This window comes from Hyperoodon ampullatus, assembly GCF_949752795.1.
Source record: "Hyperoodon ampullatus genome assembly, chromosome: 11".
Classification (NCBI taxonomy): domain Eukaryota; kingdom Metazoa; phylum Chordata; class Mammalia; order Artiodactyla; family Ziphiidae; genus Hyperoodon; species Hyperoodon ampullatus.
In genome coordinates, this window is record NC_136924.1 from 76,823,277 (window position 1) to 76,849,965 (window position 26,689).

The 26,689-nt window shown below is 39.5% G+C and overlaps 1 protein-coding gene across 2 annotated transcripts in view; it reads left to right on the top strand.

Moving 5' to 3' along the window:
- Positions 1 to 26,689, top strand: part of DENND5B (DENN domain containing 5B) — a gene marked incomplete at both ends in the record, with an annotated part of 215,274 nt that overhangs the window by 94,184 nt on the left and 94,401 nt on the right. The window contains 3 exons of one of the 2 annotated variants that reach the window (XM_079716014.1): positions 2,107 to 2,172; positions 5,048 to 5,157; positions 12,948 to 13,614. In XM_079716014.1, the coding sequence (XP_079572140.1) occupies positions 2,107 to 2,172; positions 5,048 to 5,157; positions 12,948 to 13,614 (843 nt within the window). The remainder of the gene's footprint in view (positions 1 to 2,106; positions 2,173 to 5,047; positions 5,158 to 12,947; positions 13,615 to 26,689) is intronic. The other variant, XM_079716015.1, reaches the window with a different exon arrangement.

Below are 26,689 nucleotides of genomic sequence, written 5' to 3' on the forward strand. Positions count from 1 at the left end.
TTTCAGGGTGCCCTTAGCCATTTATAATGAATCAGTTCCTTTATTCCTTCAGTTCAGGAGTTCCATAGGTAGCTTTCCCAGCCCTGTGTTTGTTGTTTTGTGGAGGGAGAGCATAGAAAATTTCTGCAAACCTTGTTTGGGATCTAGAACTCTGATGATATCTGTGGATAGATAAATAGCATCCCAAAGTAGAAACTTAGTCTGTGCTACTTTCTTGGGATCATTCAGACCTTTGAGATGTGGATAGGAAGGTTCCCCGGCTATTCGGACCCTACAGTGATCATTATTTGGCTCTTTAAAGCAAAGACTCTGACACCTCTAAGACATACAGAAGTTTACACACCCTTCAAAGCTTCTAAGTTACAGAGCTCTAGTGTGAATTTTTTTAATAGCCTGTGTCCTCATTGTAGTAAACTTTTCCCCAAGAGTTGATACTTCTTAGTTAATGGTACATAAGAGGATAGTTGACTCATGGAATCTCTGTACCGAGCAAACTTGAGCTTGTGTTTGCATAGCTTATTTCTCTTAACTGTTACCCTATACCAGAATCATGAGAGTTGCCATTTTGCTGGAAGTTCATACTGTGGGGCCTAGCCTCATCTTTGGTGAAGACAGTGCTCTAGGTATTAAGAGGAACACAACTGTTAGTTATATTTATGAGACTTGGAGGAGCACAGACAAGCTTCTGATTAAAATAGTGAGCAAACAGCAGTGACAGAAAATAATTTATCAGCTGCTTATGCCAGCAAATTAATGGAAAAAAGAAAAGAGTGCCTACATGAAGCAGTGGAAAAATGGATAAGAATGTAAATAGATTACAACACTTAATCTTCTTAAATTAGTAATATATTTCAAAGTATAAATTATTCTGTGAGAAATCAGAATGGTGTCCAAAACTAGTTTCTTACTACAATATGAATCCACAGTCATTTGGAACAAAATGCCACACTTGATGTGTTTTATTACTTTTAATCATTTGGATGGATTAACAGTAAGATATCTGTGTTAGCCTTTACAAAAGGTAGACTACTTATAAGATTGGATATAATATATGTTTTTGTCCTTACATTAAATATTGGAATGTAATTTTTAAAAGCAGACTTGATTTTTAGGACAGTTTTAGATTTACAGAAAATTGAGAAGATAATAAGAGAGTTCCCATATACACCCCACCACACCTCCCTCCATGCACAGTTTTCCCTGTCATTAACATCCTAGGGTAGTATGATGCTTGTGTTGCAATTAATGAATCAATATGATACATTATTGTTAACTAAAGTCTATACTCCATTCAGATTTCCTTTTGTTTACTTAATGTCCTTTTTCTGTTGGAGGAACCCATCCAATATACCACATTACGTTCAGTTGTCTTGTCTCCTTAGGCTCCTCTCGGCTATGACAGTTTCTCAGACCTTACTTGTTTTTGATGACCTTGACAGTTTTGACAAGTATTCATCAGGTATATTGTAGGTTGCTCCTCTTGAAATTTGTATTATGTTTCTCTACTGATTAGACTGGGGTTATAGGATCATATAGTAGGACTATGTTTAGCCTTGTAAGAAACTGCAAACTGTCTTTCCTAAGTGGCTGTACCTTTTTGCATTACCACCACCAATTTACGAGAGTTCTGTCTCTTTGCATACTTGTCAGCATTTGGTATAGTCAGTTTTTTGGACTTCAGCCATTCTGATAGGTTTGCAGAAATTGGGATGCAATTTCCATAGTTGGTCATTTAGTCTTACTGCCATATTTTATTATATCTGACTATAGAAACATTAGCTCTCTCCTGATATTTCTCTTTAAATTAGCATTAAGAAAAGTGTGTACTTTTTCCCATATGAATAACTGTTACAGATGTTTCAATAGCATTTCGCTTATTACATTAAAATACAATTACCTATTCTCCTTCCTTTCTTATTACTAATAGCTTATAAGCTACGTACTATTAGTGTTAAGCTATGTTCCGTTGATGTTAATGTCTCATGTTTAATTGCTTTTGTTTAATTTTTTAATTCTCATTTTCCATTCTTCACAGTCATTTTTGCTTTTTTGTTTGTTTGTGTTTCTTTGTTCATAAAGCTTTTTTGTTTCTGTTACATTATGTAGTTTTGTACCAATGGCTAGAAGCAGATCGTCATGGCAAGAGCCAAGATGCTGCAAATACGACTTCAGGTAAAAATAAAAATAAAAGTTGAGGTGTTAGAAGTTATTATTTTAATTCATCCCAAGACCATCAAATTGCTTCTTTATTCAGTTTTGCTTAGGCAAAAAAAAAAAAGTATTATTTTGTATTTCTGTTCTCTCATTTGCATCTTAATTTTTGTAAAGACCTCATTTGCTTCAAGCCTTGAAGAAATTATTTATTCATCAGTGTTTAAGCTCTCTTGGCAGATATGTCCTATTTTCTTAGGAGGAAAGTCTTAATTGTAGCTTAAGGTCAGTAGGAGGTTACTTGGCAACATTACTTGAAATTAAGTCCACTTGTAGTTGTCGTGGGGGATATTAATATTTGCACAAATTTATAATCCTTGTTTATTTCAGGAGAGTGTTTAAAAGGTGGATTTTAAGTTAAGTAAAGCATACTTATGTAATTTCCATTTCCTGGGAATCCAAATTCTTAGACCGATTCATTTTTCCTGCTAAGTCCTAGCAATAAATTCTATGTTAGAGGTTCATGGGTTCAAAGTGCAAAGGTTAGGTTGTTGCTCTGTCTCACACCTCCAAAAGGCATCTCCAAGATTCTCTTCTTTGACTGGTACTAGTAGGAGTAGCTGCATTTACTCACTTCTGAATCCTTAACAGTGTTATCAGAATTATCACTCAGATTTTCTCCAAATTTTCTTCAAAATAATATTTGCCAAGACAGCTGTGTATATAGCAATGATCTTCCCCCCTTCTAAAGCAGTCTCATAAGAAGTGATGGTGGTGGTGGTGGTGGTTCTGTTTTTCTTTTGTTGGATTTGTATTTCTGGTTCGTGGGTTTTTGTTTTTGTGAAATTCTTTTTCCCTGGAGGTGGTTTTCCTTCCCTCTCTTCTGGTTGATTCATTGTGCCTCAAGAGGGTGTGGTGTTCCTTCCTTAACAGGACAATTATATTGAAAATGGCAGTATCATGACTCTTCTGATTTATTTCCTGACTCATTAGTAACTTGATATATGAATGAAGATAATGTTACTATTTTAACCAAACTGAGGCAGGAATTCATTAAAAGGTAAGTGTTGCAAGGAGTTATATCCTGCATTATATGTTGTTTCTTCTGCTCCTGCAGTATTTCATATTTTATTTACATTTGTGAATGATAAAATAAGCATTTTTGGTACTTGAGGGTGGGCGAAGGAGAGGGTTTCCTGATGTCTGGGTATTATCTGAGGATATCCCGTTGCTGTGTCACTAGCACAGTCAGCAGCATAAACTTTAGAAAACCAGTAGAGAATTCTTGTTTTTCTTTTTCTCTGACTTTAAGTGAAAAGTAACCTTTCTTTTTTTAATGAAGAAGTAAATAATCTAAAAATTCTTAGTGTTTGAATGAGAATCTAGTACCAGCTTAAAGGTACCATTTACCCTTTCTGAAATCAACAGTGAGCCCTGACTCCTTTCTTCAGACGTAGTGACCCATGGATGGTTTCACATTTTCTATTGACTTTCCTGTATGCACCCTAGAGGCATGGTGCAGAAATTGATAAACTTTCCTTAGGGATGCCTTTGACAGTTTCTCTTCTAGAAGTGAAAGCTCTCTATCTCTTAGAAGATGGAAATATGAGGTAGAAAGACAAAGAGATGAAGTGCTTGCCTAAATAAGTAAGAGGAAGCCAAAGGAAAATGATCATTAGCCAAGGGCTTAAATTAGAAGTAAAAGGTTAGTTGCTGCAGTAAATCTATTTAAATTATGTGCCTTTAGTCAAAAACGCTCCTGTGTATTTTGTATTGCAGTCTCCAGCAAGATTTTACAGTGTGGCTTTTCCCTCCTTCTGTGATCTGATAAGTTTTGCACTGAAAGGTGTTTTAGTATATGTCTTTTATATTTTTTACCAGAGATGGAAACTGAGTCTAACTAGGTGTCCAAATATGACTCATGAATTGCTTTATGATATTTTTATTTGTACAGATACTGGTAGGTGGCATTTATCTTTTGATACATCAGCTTGTGTTTTGTACTTACTTAGAACTTAACAAGTAGAAAGAACACAGGAGACAGAATGGTATTGCTCCCAAGGTGTTCTAATTCCTTAATCTCAACTTTTTGACACTGAGAATTTAAGATCCATCCATATTAAAATATTTTGTGAAAGTAAGGCATTTGGAGGTAACAGGTCGAATGGGAGTTAATTTGGTCAAGGGCATAAAGAACTGAGCTAACAATTATTACTGAATTTTCTTATATATAATAATCAAAGGATAGTCTTTTACCTTTCCAGAATTTTAACAGGTGATGAAATTGGCTTAGAATAGCTTGTTTCTTTTCAGAGGTTAGTGTGCTTAATGTGTTCTGTCTGCTAAACCATACAACTCAGTAGTGATGTTTCTGATTCTGTTAATAATGTTACTTGTAAAAGCATGGAGATGCAGTCAAATTTACCAGAGATTTTTGTGGGAACTCAAGCAAAGTTGCCTCCTTTGGGCACTGCAGCATTAAGTCTATCCATGTACAAAATTTCAGGATCTTAAGAAGTATAATTAGCTTAATTTGAGATGTTTCTTTAGTGAGTTAAATGTTTCCAAATAGATTTTTTTTTTTTTTGGTCACCACATGTTGAAATGAGGACAGTAATTAGGTTACAGCAAGGATTATTTTAGCATGTCTTGATTTTTAGTATGAGTTGTGTAGCCAGGATTTTAAAATTCAGATTCTGAACTTTTAAATGCAGATCTCTTATTAACAGTTCCTTTTCAGTTGTCCATTGAAAAATTTACAACTGAGACTATTAGAGGTAGAAATTGAATCAGATTTCAACATTATCAGTCAGTATATATACAAAATAAAAATAAAACTATGACATGCTTTTGAAAAAATTCTAGATATTAACTAATTACTAATTATCTGTTGTAGGTGAAAATTTTGACCAGAGTCCTTTGAGAAGAACATTCAAATCCAAAGTTCTGGCCCACTATCCTCAGAATATAGAATGGAACCCTTTCGATCAAGATGCAGTAAACATGGTATGTGTTTGTTTTTTTTTTCCTCTTCAGCCTTCTTTTTATTTTAAGATGACAATAGTGACTATATTTTGAATGTCTACATTATTTCATTTAATTTAACCCTTTAAATAAAAAATTCTTTAAGATATATTATCTTCATTTTACAGATGTAGAAAATGAAGCTCAGAGAAGTTAAGTAAGTTGCCTAAAGCCCCCATAGCTAATAAGTGTATATAACAGACCCTCAAAGCCCATTTTCTTTTCCGGCTATTAAGCTGTGTGGTGAATTTGTATTACTTAATACATAGACACTTTGGTAACAGTGATATCATTTTCTTGGCCTGAAGTGGAGCCTGATGCAAGGAGCATGATTACAGTTTTCATATTTCAAGGAATGTTGTATGATGGGTCTGTAATTTATCATATTCACAAAGTAAGGTAGGAAAGGAACTTCAATGCATCATTTAGACATTAGTAGGAATTTGTTTATAAGAAATTTAAATTAATGTCATGAGTTACCAGTGGTGATTGTAAGTCCCTTTAGAGGTTCTTAAAAATACAGTAGGTCATAATTTTCAGGTCATTTAGGAAGGGTCCTTCTTAGAAGCCTGGATAATATTTTGTTCCTCCATGATCTCTGTGATTATAAAAATAAGGGGCCCCCAAAGTGAGTAAATCAGAGATCTGGCACGATAGGCACAGAAGTGATTAAAGGTGGACAGGGACTTCCCTGGCGGTCCAGTGGTTAAGACTCCACACTTACACTGCAGGGGGCGTGAGTTCCATCCCCGGTCGGGGAACTAAGATCCCGCATGCCATGCGGCACGGCCAGAAAAGAAAAAAAGAAAGGTGGAGTGAGACACATAGTTGTGGTTCTTTTTGAGTATTTTAAAGGTGGAGCCAAAAGACCGCATTATGATGTGATACTGTAAGGGAAGAAAATGAATATTTAGTAGTAGATGCCTGCTAGATACCTCATGAATGTTACTTTCACATACATGCTTACATGTACCCAGTGAGGATTCTTTTTTTTGTGTGTTTTTGTTTTTTTTGTTTTTTTGTGTTTTTTTGTGGTACACGGGCCTCTCACTGTTGTGGCCTCTCCCATTGCAGAGCACAGGCTCTGGACACACAGTCTCAGCGGCCATGGCTCACAGGCCCAGCTGCTCCGCGGCACGTGGGATCCTCCCAGACCAGGGCACGAACCCGTGTCCCCTGCATCAGCAGGCAGACTCTCAACCACTGCACCACCAGGGAAGCCCCCAGTGAGGATTCTTATTCATATTTTACAGAGGTTAAGTTTACTTGCCCAGAGTTATACAGGGAGTCTCAGAGGTTAAATCCAGATCATTTTTACTCTCTAGCTCACTTTTTTCCCAGCTGCATGCTGCCTCCCCCAAAGAAAAGCTATGTAACTTGGTTTTGACATGCCCCAAAATGATATGGGTCACATTGGATCCTTTGCAGTATTTCTCTATCACAGTAAACCCATTCCAGTCTGGACTTACTCCAAGGATGGAATAGCATGGTACTTTTTCTAAGGACAGATGCCTAAGGCACTTGGCAGTTCGACTTTGATTCTTTACAGAGCACAGTGTACTTATTTCTCTTAACTGTTACCCTATACCAAAATCATGAGAGTTGCCATTTTGCTGGAAGTTCATACTGTGGGGCCTAGCCTCATCTTTGGTGAAGACAGTGCTCTAGGTATTAAGAGGAACACAACTGTTAGTTATATTTATGAGACTTGGAGGAGCACAGACAAGCTTCTGATTAAAATAGTGAGCAAACAGCAGTGACAGAAAATAATTTATCAGCTGCTTATGCCAGCAACTTAATGGAAAGATATTAAAGAAAAGAGTGCCTACATGAAGCAGTGGAAAAATGGATTAGAATGTAAATAGATTACAACACTTAATCTTCTTAAATTAGTAATATATTTCAAAGTATAAATTATTCTGTGAGAAATCAGAATGGTGTCCAAAACTAGTTTCTTACTACAATATGAATCCACAGTCATTTGGAACAAAATGCCACACTTGATGTGTTTTATTACTTTTAATCATTTGGATGGATTAATAGTAAGATATCTGTGTTAGCCTTTACCTCTATCTGCATAACATTCATCTCTAAAGCAATTATCAGCTTCCTTGATCTGTCTTTGATATTTTCTTTACCCCTTCTCTCTGAGTTATTTTACACAAGCAGAAAACATTTCCCTCTGAAGAACAGACACGTAGGCTTGTGTTTCGACGCTTAAGCACCATACAACATTTTGTTTATTGCTGCAAATTTAAAGGGATTTGCTGGTACTCCTTGAAAATCTCTGAAAAGCATCCCATTAAACTAGTCTGCATTTGGGTCATAGATTTACTTCCCTTAATTTCCTCTTTGATTTATTAGTAAGTACATTTGTATGAAGCTATAATTTATTCCCACCTAAAGGTATAAAGCTTTGTTCTTGCCTTTAGCAAGACCCCACTCCAGTAAATTATCGCCTTCTGTAATATCACTCATTCTGCTAACAAAGTGGAGCTTTGGATAAGGGTCATTAATTTCATACAAATTAAGTACCCAAAAGCAATGAAACTTGTTAAATAAAAAAAACAATTCCATGTATATGAGTGCAGTGCATATATAACAGAAAATAGATATGTGACATTTGAAATTGCTTCTGAATTAATTGCTTTTATGTCTCTTTTGGTTGTGGATTCACAGGTTTTTGTGGGGAAAAAAATGGAAGTATCATAAAACAGAGAGAACAAAGCAAGTCATATACCCATCACCCAGAACTAACATGTCAACATTTGACAGATTTGCTTCAGAGTCATACCTTTCCTCTTAAATGAAACAAAACATTGCAAATGGAGCTGAAGTTCCCCTGTCTTCTCCCCACACCCCACCACCCCCATCTCAGATCTCTTTAAGGAAATCAGCATATTGGCATCCATGACTGTCTATGTAATGTTCTAATAGATGGAGCTTATCCTTAAGAATGTAGAGAACCTAGGAATTGTTAGGAAGAAAATATGGTTAATACTTTTTTAAGCAAGTTTTGTGAAATATAAAGATTCTTTTTTGTATATATGTCCTAAATGAAACATCTGATATATATTTCAGGTAACTAAAGAGTAATGACTATTATATAGCTCTTTATAATCTGTAAAGCTCTAAGTTTACAATTTACTATTTACTTTGATCACAAAGAAGGGTGGAGTGGAATGAGGAGTGAAGAGTAAAGGGTAAAGGGTTGGCTGGAAAGTACCTATTTAGACATCCATCTTGCAAAATGCAAGGAAAAAGAGCACTATATACTTTTGACAGACTCAGGAAGTACTTGAATTTGAAATGGATAACCCTTAGTTACATTAATAGATCTGACATTGGAATGAAAGTAAGCCCTCATTTTGACCCAGCTTTAAGTTCATGTCTCCCAATAAAATCATAGGAATGGGGGCTTTAATCCAGCCATTACTGGGGGAGCCCACTTGTTTTCTTAACATCGCAGCTAGAATATTTCACCGGCATCTCAAACTCAGCATGCCCCAAACTGAATTCACAGTCTTCCCGCCAATCTTGGTCAGTGAATGGTACAACCATCTACCTAGGTACCTAAGCCAAAAATCTAGCATCATGCTTGAAAGTTCCCACTTTCTCACCCTCTCCCATATGCAATCAGTTATCATCTACTTCTCTCTGCTTCTACATACCCGCCTCAGTCCAAACCAGCAAGCCCTCTTACCTGGATTCCTGCAATAGCTGTCTAACTGGCCTCCTGCCCCTGTCCTTTCTGTTCTTCACACTACAGCTTCTGCTTCTGCTTTCACCTCTCTTTGGAAGGCTCCTCCCCTAGTGAATTCTTCGTATTGACCCTTCAGATTTCATTGTAAACATGATTTCCTCAGAGAAGCCATCTCTAACCACCACCTTCCATCACCCTTCCAGCATTCAGCCAGGTCCCCTTAGGTTCTCTTGGCACCTTGTACCTTTTTGTAGCACTGTTACAGTTGCAATTAATTAATTATGTAGCTGGTTGTCTACTCCCTGTCTCCTGCTATAAAGTAAGTACCATTAGGACAGGAACACTCTCTTTTATTCATTGCTATATCCCTAGCTTTGCGCATAGTAGAGGTTCTAATCATTGAATAAATGAAGGTCTATATGCTTGCTTACAGTACTTCCATCCCCTGTCTTTGTTCAGGTGTCACCTCCACTGCAAAACCATCTCTTAAGCAGGAATGGTTAGGTGCTCCGTCTTCTCTATTCCTATAATACTTTGAACACACTCTGTAGCAGTATTGGTTACATTATTTTGTAACTGCTGGTTTATATGTCTTTCTTTCCTATTAGGCTAGAAGCTCCCAGAAGTAAGGGATGATTTTCATATTTGTCTTTTGAGTTATCAAGATCTAATGCAATATATGACATAAAATAAATGTTTATTAAATGAAGAAAGGAAAGAGAGAGGGAAAGAAGGAAGGAAGAAAGGAAGGGCAAGCTGACTCATTGAGAGTTTTATTTGTATAGTAAGAGAGAAGGAGTGGGATTAAATAGAACTATAGAAGATAGAAAAAAGAATTGTTAAGATTCTAGCCACACTGCCTAAAAGAGTCCAGAGAGATAATGAGGACATTTGGTCACTCAAACCAGGAGAGGTACACAGCGTTGTGAGCCCAATTTGGCTAGAGTAATCTGATTGCCAGCGACAATCTGGTCAGCAGTGACAACTCTAAATTTTTAGTTGTTGTGGGAGAGTGGGGTGGGGAGGGGATATTGTTGGTAAACAGCAATATCAGGGGCTAAAAGATGTTGTTGAATGCCATGGTGAGCAAATCTTGACTTACAGTTTAGGATTATGAAAAATAAACTTGACAAATCATATGATTCTCACTTTTAAAAATGAAAAAGCAATAGCATTTTCCAATTTATGTTTCCCAGATTAGAAATATAATTCTTAGTTTTGTTGATGTGTAGGAAGAGAATTTAATAATTCTTACATCTGTTATCTGTAGCATAGAAAGTCATTCTTCATTTTGAGCACAACTTTTGGCAAGCTTTTCCTGTAGATGTTTGAATGCATGCTGACGAAAACTACAGATCCTTAAGGGAATATTTGGCAGCTGTTCAAAAACAGTTTGAGCTGGAATTTTGTGGTTTATGATGTCAGGAAACCCTGTCAATTAAATTAAGTCTTTATGTTGACTTTGGAGGTCACTGTGTTTCTGTGTTGCCTATTTGATGTAAAAAGAGAACTACAGATTGAATGAAGAGATGAACTAAATCTGATCCTGTACCCTGAGCTGTTGTTCTTGATTGTTTTCTTGTTCATTCATTTATTCATTCATTCATTCAACAAATACTTCTGTGTGCCATGCACTATGCTATGCAGGTTTGAGCTTAGCCTGGAGCAAGACTGATTCATCAGATCATCCTTCCTACGATCTTTATTGACTATAGTAAATGCGTCAGATGAGTTTTCATTCATAATCAATAGAAGATCTCATTGACTTGTTATGGTGAAAGCAGCTTTAATTATGAAGGACTCATTATGAAAATATTCTGCCATGGCCTTTTATTCCCAAGATTAGGAACAAACAAAATTTCCCCCTAACAAATCTAGGTATTCATGTGTTTTACCTAAATCTATATCTTATTTTGCCCAAATGTATACAGTAATTTAATTTTTGTCAACATACATATATAATAATAATTAAGTAAAGCTACCATAGCTCTTTCCAATTCTTATATTCAGTGATATGAAATATAAAGACATTTTCACTGGGATACTTGTGCTGAGCTTCACAATTTTTGCTTTTTATCTTTATCAGTCACCATTTATTACGGCCCCAAATAGTGTATTGTTCTATGTGTGGTACTCTTGAATCGTTAAGGCTATTACCCAGTCCTTGAGTAGTTTTCAATCTAGAGATGAAACAAAATTTGAGAAACTACTGTGTGTCAGTATACGATGTACGTATGTATACTATGGTGCAAGATTTTAACTGCTTCATTCAACAAAGACTTTTTAGAGGAGAAGTGACATTTTAACGGCATTTATAGGATGAAAACACTATTTTTTATGGAAAGATAAAGGAAGACCTCTTTAAGGTAGTATTTATATGGAGACTTACAGGAAGTAAGGGAGTGTTTTGGATATATATAGCTCTATAACAAACCATCCCAATGTTACTTAAGTGGCTTAAAACATAGGCTGGCAGGGTTTTTTTTTTTTTCCACAAAGGACCAGATAGTAAATAGTTGAGTGTTGTGGGCCATGCAGTCTCTGTTGCAGTTATTCAGCTCTGCTGTTGTAGTGCAAAAGCAGCTGTGTGTCTACACAGCTTAAATGGAGGAGCGTGATTGTGTTCCAATAGAATTTTATTTTCAAAAACAAGTGGCAGATTGGATTTGACCTCAGGGCTGTAGTCTCTTGATTTAAAACAACAAAATCATTGTTTTGCTTACAGATCTGCAGTTTGAGTAGGGTTTGGCAGGGTAGCCCCTTTGCTCTACTGGATGTGAGTTAGGGTGGTTCCAGGCCGAGGACTGGGATTGTCTGAAGGCCCCCAGCAGAGTAGGTGAGCTAAAGAGCAGGTTTCAGTTCCCCAAAACCTCACATTCTGTCTTCTGGGCTTTTGCACGTGCCCTCTCTGCCTTCTCTTTATCTCACTAACACCTATACACACCTATACTTATCCTCAGGTCTCCGCTTGGGCTTCCTTCATTTTTTCCCCTGGTGGCTCCCTCTTTTCTCATTTATGTCCTCCTGCTGTGTTTTTTCCTAGCAGCCTATATTTACTCTATCATAGCACTTCCAATACTTTATAATTTTTTTAAATTTTTTAATCATCTGTCATCCTTACTGGACTGGAAGCTTCAGAGGAGCAGGAACTGTGTCTTTCTCACCATTGTATCACCATCACAGGGCCTAGCTCAGAAAGGCACTTAATAAGTGTTTGTTCACAGTTTAGATGAAGGACATGTAACTCTTAAGTGAATTACATTTTTTTGGTAATGTGGGGATTTGGGAGAACTTCTAAATTTTACACCAGATCGATTATTAAATCTGAAAAAAAATGTCATAATGTATGGTAAAATTATTTCTATACAGAAAGTATATTGTAATACAAAAATAGAAAGGAATAATAGAAAAGTTAATAATGATCGTTATTTTAGGATAGTTGAATTACAAGTTCTGTTTTCCTTAGTGTATTTCAAATTTTCTGTAATTTGTTTTAAAATGTTTTAAAGACTCGATTTTAATTTCTCGTGCTTTGTAAGTATCTTAAATATAGCATCTTTAACTGCTCACGTAATTTTGTTCCCAAGTTTGACTCAATCCTGGGTAGTTCCCAAGACCTGGGGCATGATCTCTGCTGGAAATAATCTAAAATGTCTTGTTTCTACCCTTCTGCTTCAGTAAATAAAAAATCATTTAATTTTCAAAGTTTATTTTCCTAAGGATAATACTGTTCAAAATAGCAAAAATGATACTGTTGTTTTTATTATTCTGTGTTTAACTTTTTTTCCATTTATCAAATGAGCCTTCACCTGTCTGTGTATTCCTCTGAAACAGTATCAACATTACTCTAAAAATAGTCCTTAAATACTAAATATTTGTAAAGTGCCCTTGCATATTTTGTCTTCAAGTCACTGATGCAGCAAATGTTGTAGATAAAGAAACTGAGGCTCAGAGAATTTACATGACTTAATGAAGGTCACAAGCTCAGATGGAGCTTCACAAACATTTTTTCTGGTTTGAAGTTGTTTGTGTACTGCCTTCTGATGCTTTTCTTCTCCTTCCTCCACAGTTGTGCATGCCTAAAGGGCTATCTTTCAGAACACAAACTGACAATAAAGACCCTCAGTTCCACTCATTTATAATTACCCGGGAAGATGGTTCTCGTACCTACGGTTTTGTTCTCACTTTTTACGAAGAAGTTACAAGTAAGCAAATCTGCACAGCAATGCAGACGCTCTACCAGATGCACAACGCAGAGCATTACAGCAGCTTGTACGCTTCATCCTCCTGCAGCATGGACTCACTGGCAAGCAGTATTGACGAGGGAGATACAACTTCCCTTTTGAAACTCCAGCGATACAACTCTTATGACATCAGCAGAGACACCCTGTATGTTTCAAAAAGTATATGTTTGATCACACCACTGCCTTTCATGCAGGCCTGCAAGAAATTCCTTATCCAGCTTTACAAGGCAGTTACCTCACAGCAGCCACCACCCTTGCCGCTTGAGAGCTACATCCATAATATTCTCTATGAGGTGCCTCTTCCTCCTCCAGGAAGATCACTGAAATTTTATGGTGTTTATGAACCCGTCATCTGTCAGAGGCCGGGCCCCAGTGAACTTCCTCTCTCCGATTACCCGCTGCGAGAGGTCTTCGAGCTCCTGGGCCTGGAGAACTTGGTACAGGTGTTTACCTGTGTTCTTTTAGAGATGCAGATCCTTCTCTACTCACAAGGTAGGTCTGCCCTAGATTTTAGGTCTCCCAAAAGCAAGTACTTACGCTCTCAACTACTGGGGTATATTATTAGAACCAAATAATTAATGGTCCGAAGTCTCTTCTGTCTTGTGTAAAGGAGAGGGTTTTAGGTAGGACCAGAGGCTGAGAGGTTACTTCTCTTTTGGATGGCAGTGGCTGTAGAGAAAAAAGGGAAGGAATATAAAAGCATTAACTTGGCTGACTTGAGTGTATTTGTTTTTTAATGGAAGTAGCCCTTTTTTTCCCTGATAATAACATAATCATCATAAAAGAAACATATTTCTTTTTATAATGAAAGTGAGAGAATCCTCTTACTACCAGGAACATGTAGACTTCTCATTTTTTTACAGGTTAGTAAAGGTTCACATCAAGACTCAGCTGACTTTGGAAAGGGATAAATGAAATCGTTGACTCTGCAGTTTCCTAAGGCGATCAACTTTGGATGGGTTGATTTCATGTAGTGAGAGAAAGGGGTACAGGCGTGTGGAACAGACACGATTCTCCTAAGTCTAATAATTCCACCAAAGTTATGTGGGGGGTTTTTGTTTTGTTTTTAATCCCAAAGGAAGTTATCTTTGTGATATTTTTCATTCAAAATTCTCCCAAAACATACTTAAGAAACTAGCAGAATTTGGGTTTTATTTTACCAGTGCATCTGTGATGACTAACTTTGAACCTAGACTAGAGCACTAGTTCTAGTCTGAACATGAATTTGCAGAGGAAATAGAGATGCTGTGTTTTTTTGTTTTTTTTTTGCGGTACACAGGTCTCTCACTGTTGTGGCCTCTCCCGTTGCGGAGCACAGGCTCCGGACGCGCAGGCTCAGCGGCCACGGCTCACGGGCCCAGCCGCTCCATGGCATGTGGGATCTTCCCGGACTGGGGCACAAACCCGTGTCCCCTGCATCGGCAGGCGGACTCTCAACTACTGCGCCACTGGAGAAGCCCAAGATGCTGTGTTTTAATGGATAGTGAATTGAAGGAAAATATAAAATGGTACCTGTGGGTCTTCCCTGGTGGCGCAGTGGTTGAGAGTCTGCCTGCCGATGCAGGGGACACGGGTTCGTGCCCCAGTCTGGGAAGATCCCACATGCTGCGGAGCAACTGGGCCCGTTAGCCGTGGCCGCTGAGCCTGTGTGTCCGGAGCCTGTGCTCCGCAACGGGAGAGGCCACAACAGTGAGAGGCCTGCGTACCACAAAACAAACAAACAAACAATAAAATGGTACCTGTGCCTTGATGGGTCTTTTGAAAAATGTGGCACAAATATTGGGTTAGCATTTTGCTAACTTGTACTTAGGCTGACAGAATTGTAGTGCAGTCTCCTGACTGTTGCTGTCAAGCTTATTTTACCAGTTTCCTTTTTTTCTTTTCTATTTTAAATTATAAATGAGGCTGAGCCAAGTAGGCTATATTTGTACTTCCCCATCTTGTGTGTATGTTGATACTGTTTGTGTGTTGACAGCCCTTCATGAGGTTGTATTTTCTTCAGTTTATCCTACGTAATGTTCTCTGATAATGTGTTCCAGTGTCTCAATTTTTGTTGTCAGGAAGTTCTCCTCTAATGACTAATCTGAATTCTTTCCTGTCCTCGTGCTCTCACTTTCTTAGGGCTGGTCATTACCGGCAGATCACCCTTTTGTATCTGAAAGATTTAATGTTAAGTAATTCTTCCTTCATTTCTATGTCTTCCTGTCTTGCTTTTTTCCCTGAAGGGGATAGGGGTTGGAGATTTGCTTGTTGGGGCAGGGGCTTGAAGCTTAATACCCTCAGGTATATTAGCTTATTAGTAAAAAGAATTTAAATCCTAGATTTTCAAGAGATCTTCCCAGTCATTTAGTTCCTTTTCCTAATGTTCTGCCTAGAGAAGCAATTTGGGGCAGAAAGAATATTATTTTTTGTTTTTTGGGTTTTTTTGCGGTACACGGGCCTCTCACTGTTGTGGCCTCTCCCGCTGCGGAGCACAGGCTCCGGACGCGCAGGCCCAGCGGCCATGGCTCATGGGCTCAGCCGCTCCGCGGCATGTGGGATCTTCCCGGACCGGGGCACAAACCCGTGTCCTCTGCATCGGCAGGCGGACTCTCAAGCACTGCGCCACCAGGGAAGCCCAAGAATATTGGTTTTTGAAGTGATAACAATCATGGGTTCAAATCTCTGATCTGTCACTTACTATCTGTAACCTTGGACAAGTTACATAATCTTCCTGAGTGTCAATCAGTTCATCTTTATGGGGATAACAGGTTTTTTCCTTCTTCTCTCACTGATTTATTGTGAGAAAGTAAGAAAACTGTGCTAACTAAATGATGGCCAATGTTGTTGTAATTATTATCAGTTTTATTAGTCCTACATAATCCTCTATAAAATTATGCACATCTAAGTTGTGAGGATCTGACATTTTATTGCATTCAAAGTATAACTTTGTTAAATTAAAGAGTCAAGGCATTTGTTTCAGGGTTGAGAACTTAATAAATGTTCTCTTATACTGAATGTCATGCTTTTTAAAGAAAAAAACCCTTAGTTATCACACTTCCTGTTTTAAATAGCACTTTATGTCTCTGTGCTTGTGGTCTGTCTTGAGCTCTCATCTTTCTGCTCAGCTTGATTAGCTTGTCCCATTTAGTTTATGGAGTCTGTTGAAAAGTTATAGTTAATTCATATCTATGTATTAATTTCAGTTTCAAATTAAGAAGACTGAATATTTATGAGCATGTTTTTATACTCAAATGAGTATTTTTTGGTAACTTGGTTTTTTATGCTAAACACAAGAGTGAATCTTGAGATTGTAGAACTCTCATCATACATATATTTTTAAAGTGTCATACAAAAAGAAGGCTCATAAAGTAATTTTCTAATCATTCACAGAAATCACTCTATATTAGGAATTGTACTATTAAAGTGCCTTGTACATTTTGGTCTTTTTGCCCCCTGCATTTAATCCTCTCTCAACAATGAGTTTTAGGAAGGAGGAAATTGACGCTCAGGGAAGCTTAGTAACTTAGCCAAGATCACACAGCTATTAGGTAACATGGTGGAGCTGAGAATGGGCTTGGATTGGTCTTTATCCAGAACACTTACCCACATGTTAGCTGTATTGGACACTGCACTTAACCTTTTCTTATCTGTCTCAGTATTTATTTTTAAATTATAAACTCACCTCTGAGGGTCTTTTGTAAAGGTACCATGTTAAATAATTGTAGCATATCTGTGTAATGCAAATTTTAACAATGACAAGTGTCTCTCCCATTAGAGAAAGAAGGGAATGAATTAAGAGTTGTTATGTTGATTTGTACTCTGATGCCATTCTTCATTTCTCCTGACTGTGTTAAGGGGTTTTAATAACATCTGATACTTCATTTCTTGTTCACTGATGCCATAAAATTTAAAAACATTACAAGTCTTGAACAATTACCATGAAAACCCAAAAAGAATAAAAATAGATGGATTTCAGTGATGAAAATGTCCTTCTAGACTGATTTGAAATTCTTTTCCACAGCCCTTTTCTTTTCTTTATTTTTTAAAAAATGCTGCCACACACATTCCTGGGCCCTGTTTGTTTGTTGGCTGCATTGGTCTTAGTTGCGGCACGTGAGATCTTCGTTGCGGCACATGGGCTCCTCTCTAGTTGCAGCACATAGGCTTCTCTCTAGTTGTGGCATGCGGGTTTTCTCTCTCTGGTTGTGGCGTGTGGGCTCCAGGGTGCGTAGGCTCTGTAGTTGTGGCGCATGGGCTCTGTAGTTTGCAGCGCGCGGCTCTCTAGTTGAGGCACCCGGGCTCAGTAGTTGTGGTGTGCGGGCTCAGTTGCCCTGCGGCATGGATCGAACCTGAGTCCCCCTGCATTGGAAAGCGGATTCTTTACCACTGGACCACCGGGGAAGTCCCCCACAGCCCATTTAAATCTATACAGTCTGGGGACTTCTCTGGTGGCGCAGTGGTTAAGAATCTACCTGCCAATGCAGGGGACACGCGTTGGAGCCCTGGTCCGGGAAAATCCCACATGCCGCGGAGCAGCTAAGCCCGTGCACCACAACTACTGAAGGCTGCGTGCTTACAGCCTGTGCTCCGCAACAAGAGAGGCCACTGCAATGAGAAGCCCGCACACCACAATGAAGAGTAGCCCTCACTCGCCACAACTAGAGAAAGTCCACGCACAGCAATGAAGACCCAATGCAGCCAAAGATAAATAAATAAAAATAAATTAACTAAAAAAAAAAAATCTATCCAGTCTGTTATTTAGAGAGTGTGTACATCACAGTCACTTTGCAGTGGTAACTGGCTAGAAATTTTAAGCAGGGAATGAACCCAAGAGGTAAAGGCTCTTTTCTAGGACCCCAGATCAGAAAAGAGTACTTTTCTTCTGCAGCCTAGAAATACTTGGAGCAAGACAGTGGGAAGATTGGAGTCTGATCATCTTTTCAAAGGAATAGTGGAGGAATAAAAGGGGAATTTAAACACCAGGGTCTAACTTTTGATACCAATAATTAAGGTCTCAGGAACATTTTTGAATCTTGCTTATTACCTTCTTTGACTCTTCACAATGGAAATAAGCAGTTACCCACAGCCCACGCTGCACTGCCTGCCTGTGAGCCTTCACAGTACTCCTCTCCCTTCCCCTCCCTTTGTAAGTTGTACATGAATTAACCTTGTCAGCAAGTAGAAGCTGCTTGAAGTTTTCTTGAAGAAGTTGGGAGCCTTGTAAACACAAATTTCTAGTCATGCTCAACTAAACATTATAGCTTATTAGTTATGGAGTTGATAAATCATAAAATCAAACTTGATATTTTGATGGCAGAAAGTGGGTTCCCATGACCTGTATCCAAAAAGCATTAGAATTTTAACAGCTTTGGCCAATATTTTTATAATACTAGTTTTACTTTGTGATAAACAAAAACTTAATATTAAGACATTTTTCTTAATAAATTTTCATTATATATTCAAGAAACTAATCCTTGGTCAGTTATATGAGAAGCACATGTCTCCTTCCAGTTTGTGGCTGTTAATTTTCTTTTAGGGATCTTTTGATGAATTAAGATACTCAGTCATAAATTCTCATTTACAGAACTTTCTTATGACTTAACTTTCTGTTCTATTTAAGAAATCCTTCTCTATTCTGAGTTTCTAAAAAATAGTCTACATTTTTTTCCTAAATGTTTTTAAGTTATATTTAGCCTCTCTAAGAAATTGATTTTTGCTTATGTTGTGAGGAAGAGATCAAACTTAATATTTTAGAAATATCTGTAACTAGTTATTCTATACTAGTTATTAGATAGACCATTCTTCCTCCCTCTGATCTGCAGTGCCACTTCATTCATGTATAAGTTCCTGTATGTGAAGTTCCTCTATATATTTCTGGGAATTCAGTTTATTCTGCCAATTTTTCTGTCCCTGTAGTAAATCACGCTGTTGTAATTACTATAGCTTTAAAGTAAGTCTTGGTATCTTATAGGAAAGTTCTCTTCACCACCTTCTTTTTACTGAAATTTCATTGAATGTAGTTTTGAGACAATTAACGTATTTAGAATGTTGAGTCTCCCCTCCATGAAAATGATGTATCTCTCCATTTATAAGGGCTTTCTTTAATGTCTCTGGGTAGTTTTATAATAGTAAATAGGTGATAATGTGCAAATAATGATGGTTTTATTTCTTCTTTTCCAATCTTTGTCACCTTTATTTCTTTTGCTTGCCTTGTAGTACTAACTAGGCTTTCCAGTACTGTATAGAATGGAATTGATAATAACAGGCATCCTTGTCTTTTTCCTGATGTTAAAAAGAATGCTTCTAATGCTTCACTGTTAAGCATAACATTTGCTGTAGTGTTTTTGGTAAATACCTTGTACCTTGTACCAGGTTAAAGAAGTTTCCTTTTATTCCTAGCGTGTTCAAATTTTTTAAAAATTATGAATGCATGTCATATTTTATTGAATGTTCTTTCTGCATCAAGTAAGATGATCGTGTTTTTCTTTTTTTAACCATTTATTAAGGTGAAAAATGTATATTCCACCCTTACATTCCTGAGACAAACCTGATTTGGTCATGGTTTTCAGATATGGCTTGATTTAGTCTGCTAATATTTTGATTAGAAGTTTTACATCTGTGTTTTTTATTGATTTGGCTTATCATTTTTATTCCTTACACTATCTTATCTGGTTTTTGGTATTAAGATTATTCTAACTTCATAGAATGAGTTGGAAAGTATTCCATTTTTGTCAGGAAGATAAAATGGAGAAAAATTAATTTAAGGTTCTTTTTTTAAATTTTATTTTATTTATTTATTTTTGGCTGCGTTGGGTCTTCGTTGCTGCGCGCGGGCTTTCTCTAGTTGCGGCGAGCGGGGGCTACTCTTCATTGCGGTACGCGGGCTTCTCATTGTGGTGGCTTCTCTTGCTGTGGAACACAGGCTCTAGGCTTGCAGGCTTCAGCAGTTGTGGCACGTGAGCTCAGTAGTTGTGGCTCTTTGGCTCTAGATCTCAGGCTCAGTAGTTGTGGCGCACAGGCTTAGTTGCTCCGCAGCATGTGAGATCTTCCCGGACCAGGGCTCGAACCCCTGTCCCCTGCACTGGCAGGCGGATTCTTAACCACTGCGCCCCCAAGGAAGCCCCTTCATTTAAGGTTGTAATTATTTGATCCATGACTATTTGAGGGAAGCTGTCTGTAAACTGTTTGGTCTTGTTGGGAAGATGTTAAGTACCAGTCCAGTGTCTTTAATGGTTTATTTTGGTTTTCTATTTCTCCTCCCCCTTTTCCCTCCCACTCGTCCTCTGTCATCATTATCATCATCATCATCATCATTATCATCATCATCATCAACTGGGGACAAAGGTCAGATACTTTTATTATACCACAGACTACCCCCTGGTCTTTGACCACGATCCCTTAGAGCAAAAGAATCCTAATAGTTAAAAGATGCTGGCATAGTACCTGTCCCTTTGGCATTACTGCTTAGTTCAGTCTGTCATCCTACTGCATGAAAATGTCTCCCAGAGCAAGGCCACTGAGGTTTGCAGGGTTCCAGTACAATACATCTTCTCAGGTTCCAACTGCAGCAATATATGGCTTCCCCCTTTCAAGGCATCCAGTATAATTGAGCTAAGAGACAATGTCATCTCTTGCCCCGAGCCTCTTTCAGGGTGTTAATGTAATATTGGATTTCTCTTATTACCATAACTCATTTATTTACTCCTTTACCCTTAACTGCTATTCCTCCTTCTTTCCATTTATACCCAAACTTTTCCACCTTTGGAAGGGACATTAGGTTCGGCCACAGTGCTGGTTTAGATTGCAGGCAGCAATAGTAGTCTAGCAAGTACCTCCGCCTCAGTTCACTACCATTCATATTAGGGTAAGGCTACATAGGTACAGAACTAGGGGGCTGTTTTCACCTCCAGGCATTACAGCTGCATTCACTGTTAACCCCCCTTTTGCCAGATGGGGTGAAGGCACAGCCCACCCCAGCAGGCTCTTAGGAGTTCTGACATAAAGGTTTAAAAATAGAGTTTCATCCCTGCTTCTGGCACTTGTAGCTGTAGTCCTGGTCCTGCATCAGGTAGGAAAAAGAAAGCTGAGGTGATGTGGGGAAGAAAATAAAAAGTATATTGTCATACCAGCATCCTTACCCCTTAGGAAGAATTGTAGTCATACCAGCATCCATCTCTATCCCCTTTTCCCCAGATCCACCAGAAGAACAGAGGTATCTATCTAGTGGAGACTCTCCCTTAGGCCCCCTTATGTTGAGTGTGAGCACACACTTGTGAAGGCATGAAAGTCAGCCCTTTATGCTTTTTTTTTTGTGGTACGCGGGCCTCTCACTGTTGTGGCCTCTCCCGTTGTGGAGCACAGGCTCCAGACGCGCAGGCTCAACGGCCATGGCTCATGGGCCCAGCCGCTCTGCGGCATGTGGGATCTTCCTGGACCGGGGCACGAACCCGTGTCCCCTGCATCGGCAGGCGGACTCTCAACCACTGCGCCACCAGGGAAGCCCAGCCCTTTATGCTTTTATCTCACACATTTTAGACAGCAGATGTTTCAACTGCCTGTTCTAATTCTCAATTAAACCATTACTGTGAGGGTGATAAGCAACATCATATATCCATTTGATGTGGTATCTCTTCACCCACTGTTGGACACTGTGTGCTGTGATGAAGCGTGTTGTGTCCCATAGCCGGAAGATGTGTAACTTGGCGGCCCACATTGGTAGAGTATCTTCTGTTCCAATCCTCTAATAGTATTTTAAGCATTTGCATCTACTGCCTCATATGCAAAGCCCAGTCTGAAATGTCTATTCCTGGTAGGACCCATTTATAGCCCCACCCCCACCAGGGCTGCTGGCATTAATCCAGTGTAGTCTACTTGCTGGCTATGTGTAGTAGGGCCTTCCCCCCCGGGGAGTCTTCCCCACAGCCATCTGCATCCTCTGTCTCTCCTGTTGGCAGACAAAACAGTTATTGTTGGCAATTTGTGCCTCAGAGGGTATAAGAGGATTATGTCTAGATTCAGCCCATCTCTGCACTGCTGCAGTCCCCCAGGTGGCCACTTGAAGGGAGTGTACCAAAAGGTCTACTTGGTGGTTACATCACCTCCCAAACCTGAAAGTGGGTTCTTCTGATGGGCATTAACATGTCCTACTTTAAAGTGGCCCATAAATTCCCAGAGGGATTTCCATATGGCTGCACCTTAAACAGGCATCCTTTTAATAGCCCAGTTTTCCGTTACCCATGAGTCAGTAAAAACCCAAGCATATGGGCTTTACCATTGTTCAGTTCTTCCATCACTGCTAGGAAAACAGCGTGCAAGTCAGCCCACTGAGCCCATCTGTGTTTACTTTCTGTGATCAGAGTGGTGGCCATTCACCTTGGAACTGTCATACATAAACCAAGCAGCTCTTTGTTGGTCAGTTGAGAGGTATTTATACTGTCCAAGTGACAACAGAATCTGGCACCTCCTCACTCAGTTCCAGAGTCAGTCCTCTGGGAAAAGAGGCTTCTCATTGTATCTCCTCCTTGCCTTCTCCTCATAACAAGATCCTCTGTAGACAATCTCCATTTAATTATGGAACTCTTCTGTGCACTGCCTTCCTCATTAGAGTGTTTTTCCAACATTACCCAAGACATCATGGGTATTTTGGGTTTCAAGATTATTTTGTCTTTCAGTCATAGGGGCAGTTTAGACTAACGTTCAGTAGCAGGCTAGTAATTGCCCCTCAAATGGAAATGCTCCAGTCCGTCATCCCAGTAGTTGTCACTGGGAGGTGCTCACAGGCTTTTGCCGTAAGCCCCAGTCTGTGCTCTATGTAGGGCTCCTGTACAGAGTTTGTCTGCCAGGCTCCAGCTTCTTGTTTATAACACTGTGTGGGCTCCGGCAGTCTTATTCCCATTTAGCATGATGTCTAATTAATATTGCTTGGATTGGAGAGCGATTGACATGCCATCCCTTTTACTTTGGGGGGAGGTGTTCCCCATTTAGACATAGTATCCATTCCCATAAACCATTCAGGTAAGCCTGTTTAAACATTCCAGTTTTCACCCAAACTTCCACCTTAATCAGTCAACCTTAACTCTTTTCATATTCTCTCAATCTAATTGTAGCCTGCGTTAAGACTTCACCAAAGGGTTTTGGTATCACAGTGCATGAGGTCCCATCCAAGTAAAGGACTCCCAGAAACTTCTCCACTCCCTGACCATTTTAGCCAGCAGGCAGTTTGAGCCAAGATTAATCTGCCTGACCTGCCCCAGGTGATGTCAGGTCTGGTTTCTCATGATAATCATTGCTTTCCCCGTGTCTTACATTTCTCCAAACTGCAGTAAACAAACTCAACTTGCTTAGAGCCCTTTAATGTAGGGGGTCCAGCAGGGGTCCCTTTGATCCACCCAGTCTCAGATAGTACTGTATTAAGACCTTTGTTTCAACCCCATCAATGTCAATGTCCATTTTATTCATCCCATTTCTTTTTTTTAATCTTTTTATTTTTAAGATTTAAAAAAATTATTTATGTATTTCTTCCTTCCTCCCTTCCTCCCTCCCATCCCTCCCTCCCTCCCTCCCTTCCTTCATTTTTGACCGCGTTGGGTCTTCGTTGCTGTATGCGCGCTTTCTCTAGTTGCGGTGAGTGGGGGCTACTCTTTGTTGCGGTGCATGGGCTTCTCATTGCAGTGGCTTCTCTTGTTGCGGAGCACGGGCTCTAGGCACGCGGGCTTCAGTAGTTGTGGCACGCAGGCTCAGTAGTTGTGGCTCGCAGGCTCTAGAGCTCAGGCTCACTAGTTGTGGCGCACAGGCTTAGTTGCTCCGTGGCATGTGAGATCTTCCCGGACCAGGGCTTGAACCTGTGTCCCCTGCATTCATCCCATTTCTTAATAACCATCCACAGATTTCCATCCTGCTGGGATGCGTCTCTTGACACCCTTCTTTCTTTTTCGTCTTTCCCACTTCTATCAACATTTGCTTTATTCACTCAGTTTCTTAATAATTGTTTAAAAATTTCCACCATGCTGGGACGAGTCCCTTGACTCTTTCCTCTGCCTCTCCACGTTTTCTTTTAAATTAATATAATGTTTTTATTAGCATCTGCTAAGATTCATGAGGGGAAGCTGAGACAGGCTTCTCTGACTGTGAGGTTACATGGGTTGCTAATGCAGAAGGGGCCCACAGTATTTACCATGACCTGAGTAATGGGCATTTTCAGTTGTGAATATACTAGTTATCATAACACCAATCCCACATGGCTTACATATGAATAATAAGGGGTGAATTCATCTGGGGTGTTCCACTTGACATTTTTAGGGGGAGTCAGGTAGTCCCCCTTCTTTGAGTAAACACTTTACAGCAGTTTTTATCCAGTGCACCAGGATGGCTGCTCCCTCAGGAGTAACCTGCTCTGTGTCTGTATCATGGATAGCCATCTGTAATTGTCCCATAGTTAGCTGTGGGTCCTGCACCAACCCTTCCACTCTGCAGCATTTAAAAATGAATATACTGCTCTAGGGACTTCTCTGGTGGTCCAGTGGTAAAGAATCTGCCTTATAATCCAGGGGACACAGGTTCAATCCCTGGTCAGGGAACTAAGATCCCACATGCCGTGGGGCAGCTAAGCCCGCGTGCCACAACTACTGAGCTTGCGCGCCTCAACTAGAGAGCCCGCGCGCTGCAAACTACAGAGCCCACGCTCCCTGGAGCCTGCTCACCACAACTAGAGAAGAGAAAACCCGCACGCCACAACTAGAGAGAAGCCCGTATGCCACAACGAAGAGCCCGTGCGCCGCAACAAAAGATCCCACATGCCTCAAGGAAGATCCTGCCTGCCACAACTAAGACCCAACGCAGCCAAAATTAAAATAAATAAAATAATAAATCTTAAAAAAAATAAAATAAAATAAAAATAAAAATGAATATACTGCTCCTAAATTTCTCTCTTGGTCCTTTTTAGTAAAGCTTCTTCAGGAAGCTGGTGATGCCAACCTACAAAGTGAGACAGCTCCTTCACACTGAGCCCCATGGTCTCAGTAGTTTCTTGGTTTTGCCCTTCCCAATCCCACACATGAACTTTGGTTACCAGCAGTCTTGAGGTGCTCTTTGTTGTCCCTGAATAATTTTTCGCTTTTTGCGGGCAGCTTTGAAGCTAGTTGGCCCAGCATCAAAATCTGACCCAGCATCAAAATCTGACCCAGCACTCTCTTTTAATTTCATTTTAGCTATTATAGCTAACAATAATCAAACAATAATCAAGGGATTGTATATTTCACGTTTTTCTTATTGGTTTGTATTTCTTTATGCATCCATTGAAACAATTCCCCAGGAGTTAGATCCATCAATAAATTCCATCGATAACTTTTACCTTCAGTCATTTATCTCAGCATAGCTGCTGCCCTACACCATGATTGATCATGTGGCCACCCAGGAGTCAAAGGTTCCTCATACCCTGCCCTGTTCCTCATCCTTTCTCTTCCTAAACCACATGCTTCTGTGAGCCTGTGTCATTCTACTGAATTCCACATTTTATGACACTAAATGAGAGCTTCTTTCCTCCCTGACACCCATCAGATCTGATACCAGCAATTTAGTTCACTTCTGACACGAACTACCTGGAGTTAACATCAGATTCCACAGGTTTAAGGGTTTGATCCTGCAAGAGTACCCTCACTTCAGGTACCAGCCACAAATAGGGTGCCCAGCCAACTACGAATTCAGGATTTCCCACGACCCCACTTTCGGGGTGGGGGGTGGATTTTCCCACGAACCCACTAGAACGACTCACAGAACTCAGGAAAGCACTTTACTTACTGTCACCGTTTACTATAAAGGATACAACTCAGGAACACCCAAATGGAAGACATGTATAGGAGAAGGTATGGTGGGGGAAGGACACAGAGCTTCCATGCCCCTCCAGGCACATCATCCTCCCGGCGCCTCAGTGTGTTCACCAACCTAGAAGCGCCTCTATTTCTTCTTGAATCAATTTTTGTTCATTTCTATTTTCTCTAGGAATAATTTTCTTAGCTTTCAGTTTATTGACATAAAGTCTTAATATTTCTTTATCTTCTTAATATCTGCTGTGTCTGTAGTTTTGTCCCCCTTTGCATCCCTAATACTATTTATTTATGCCTTCTCTCTTTTTCCCTTGGTTGTTTTTCCATAAAGTGTGTCAATTATGTTACTCTTTTTTTTTTAACATCTTTATTGGAGTATAACTGCTTTACAATGTTGTGTTTCTGCTGTATAACAAAGCGAATCAGCTATACATATACATATATCCCCATATCCCCTCCCTCTTGCGTCTACTTCCCACCCTACCTATCCTACCCCTCTAGGTGGTCACAAAGCACCGAGCTGATCTCCCTGTGCTATGCAGCTGCTTCCCACTAGCTATCTATTTTACATTTGGTAGTGTATATATGTCAGTGCTACACTCTCACTTCATCCCAGCTTACCCTTCCCCCTCCCCACATCCTCAAGTCCATTTCTACGTCTGTGTCTTTATTCCTGTCCTGCCCCAGGTTCATCAGAGCCTTTTTTTTTTTTTAGATTCCATATATATGGGTTAGCATACGGTATTTGTTTTTCTCTTTCTGAT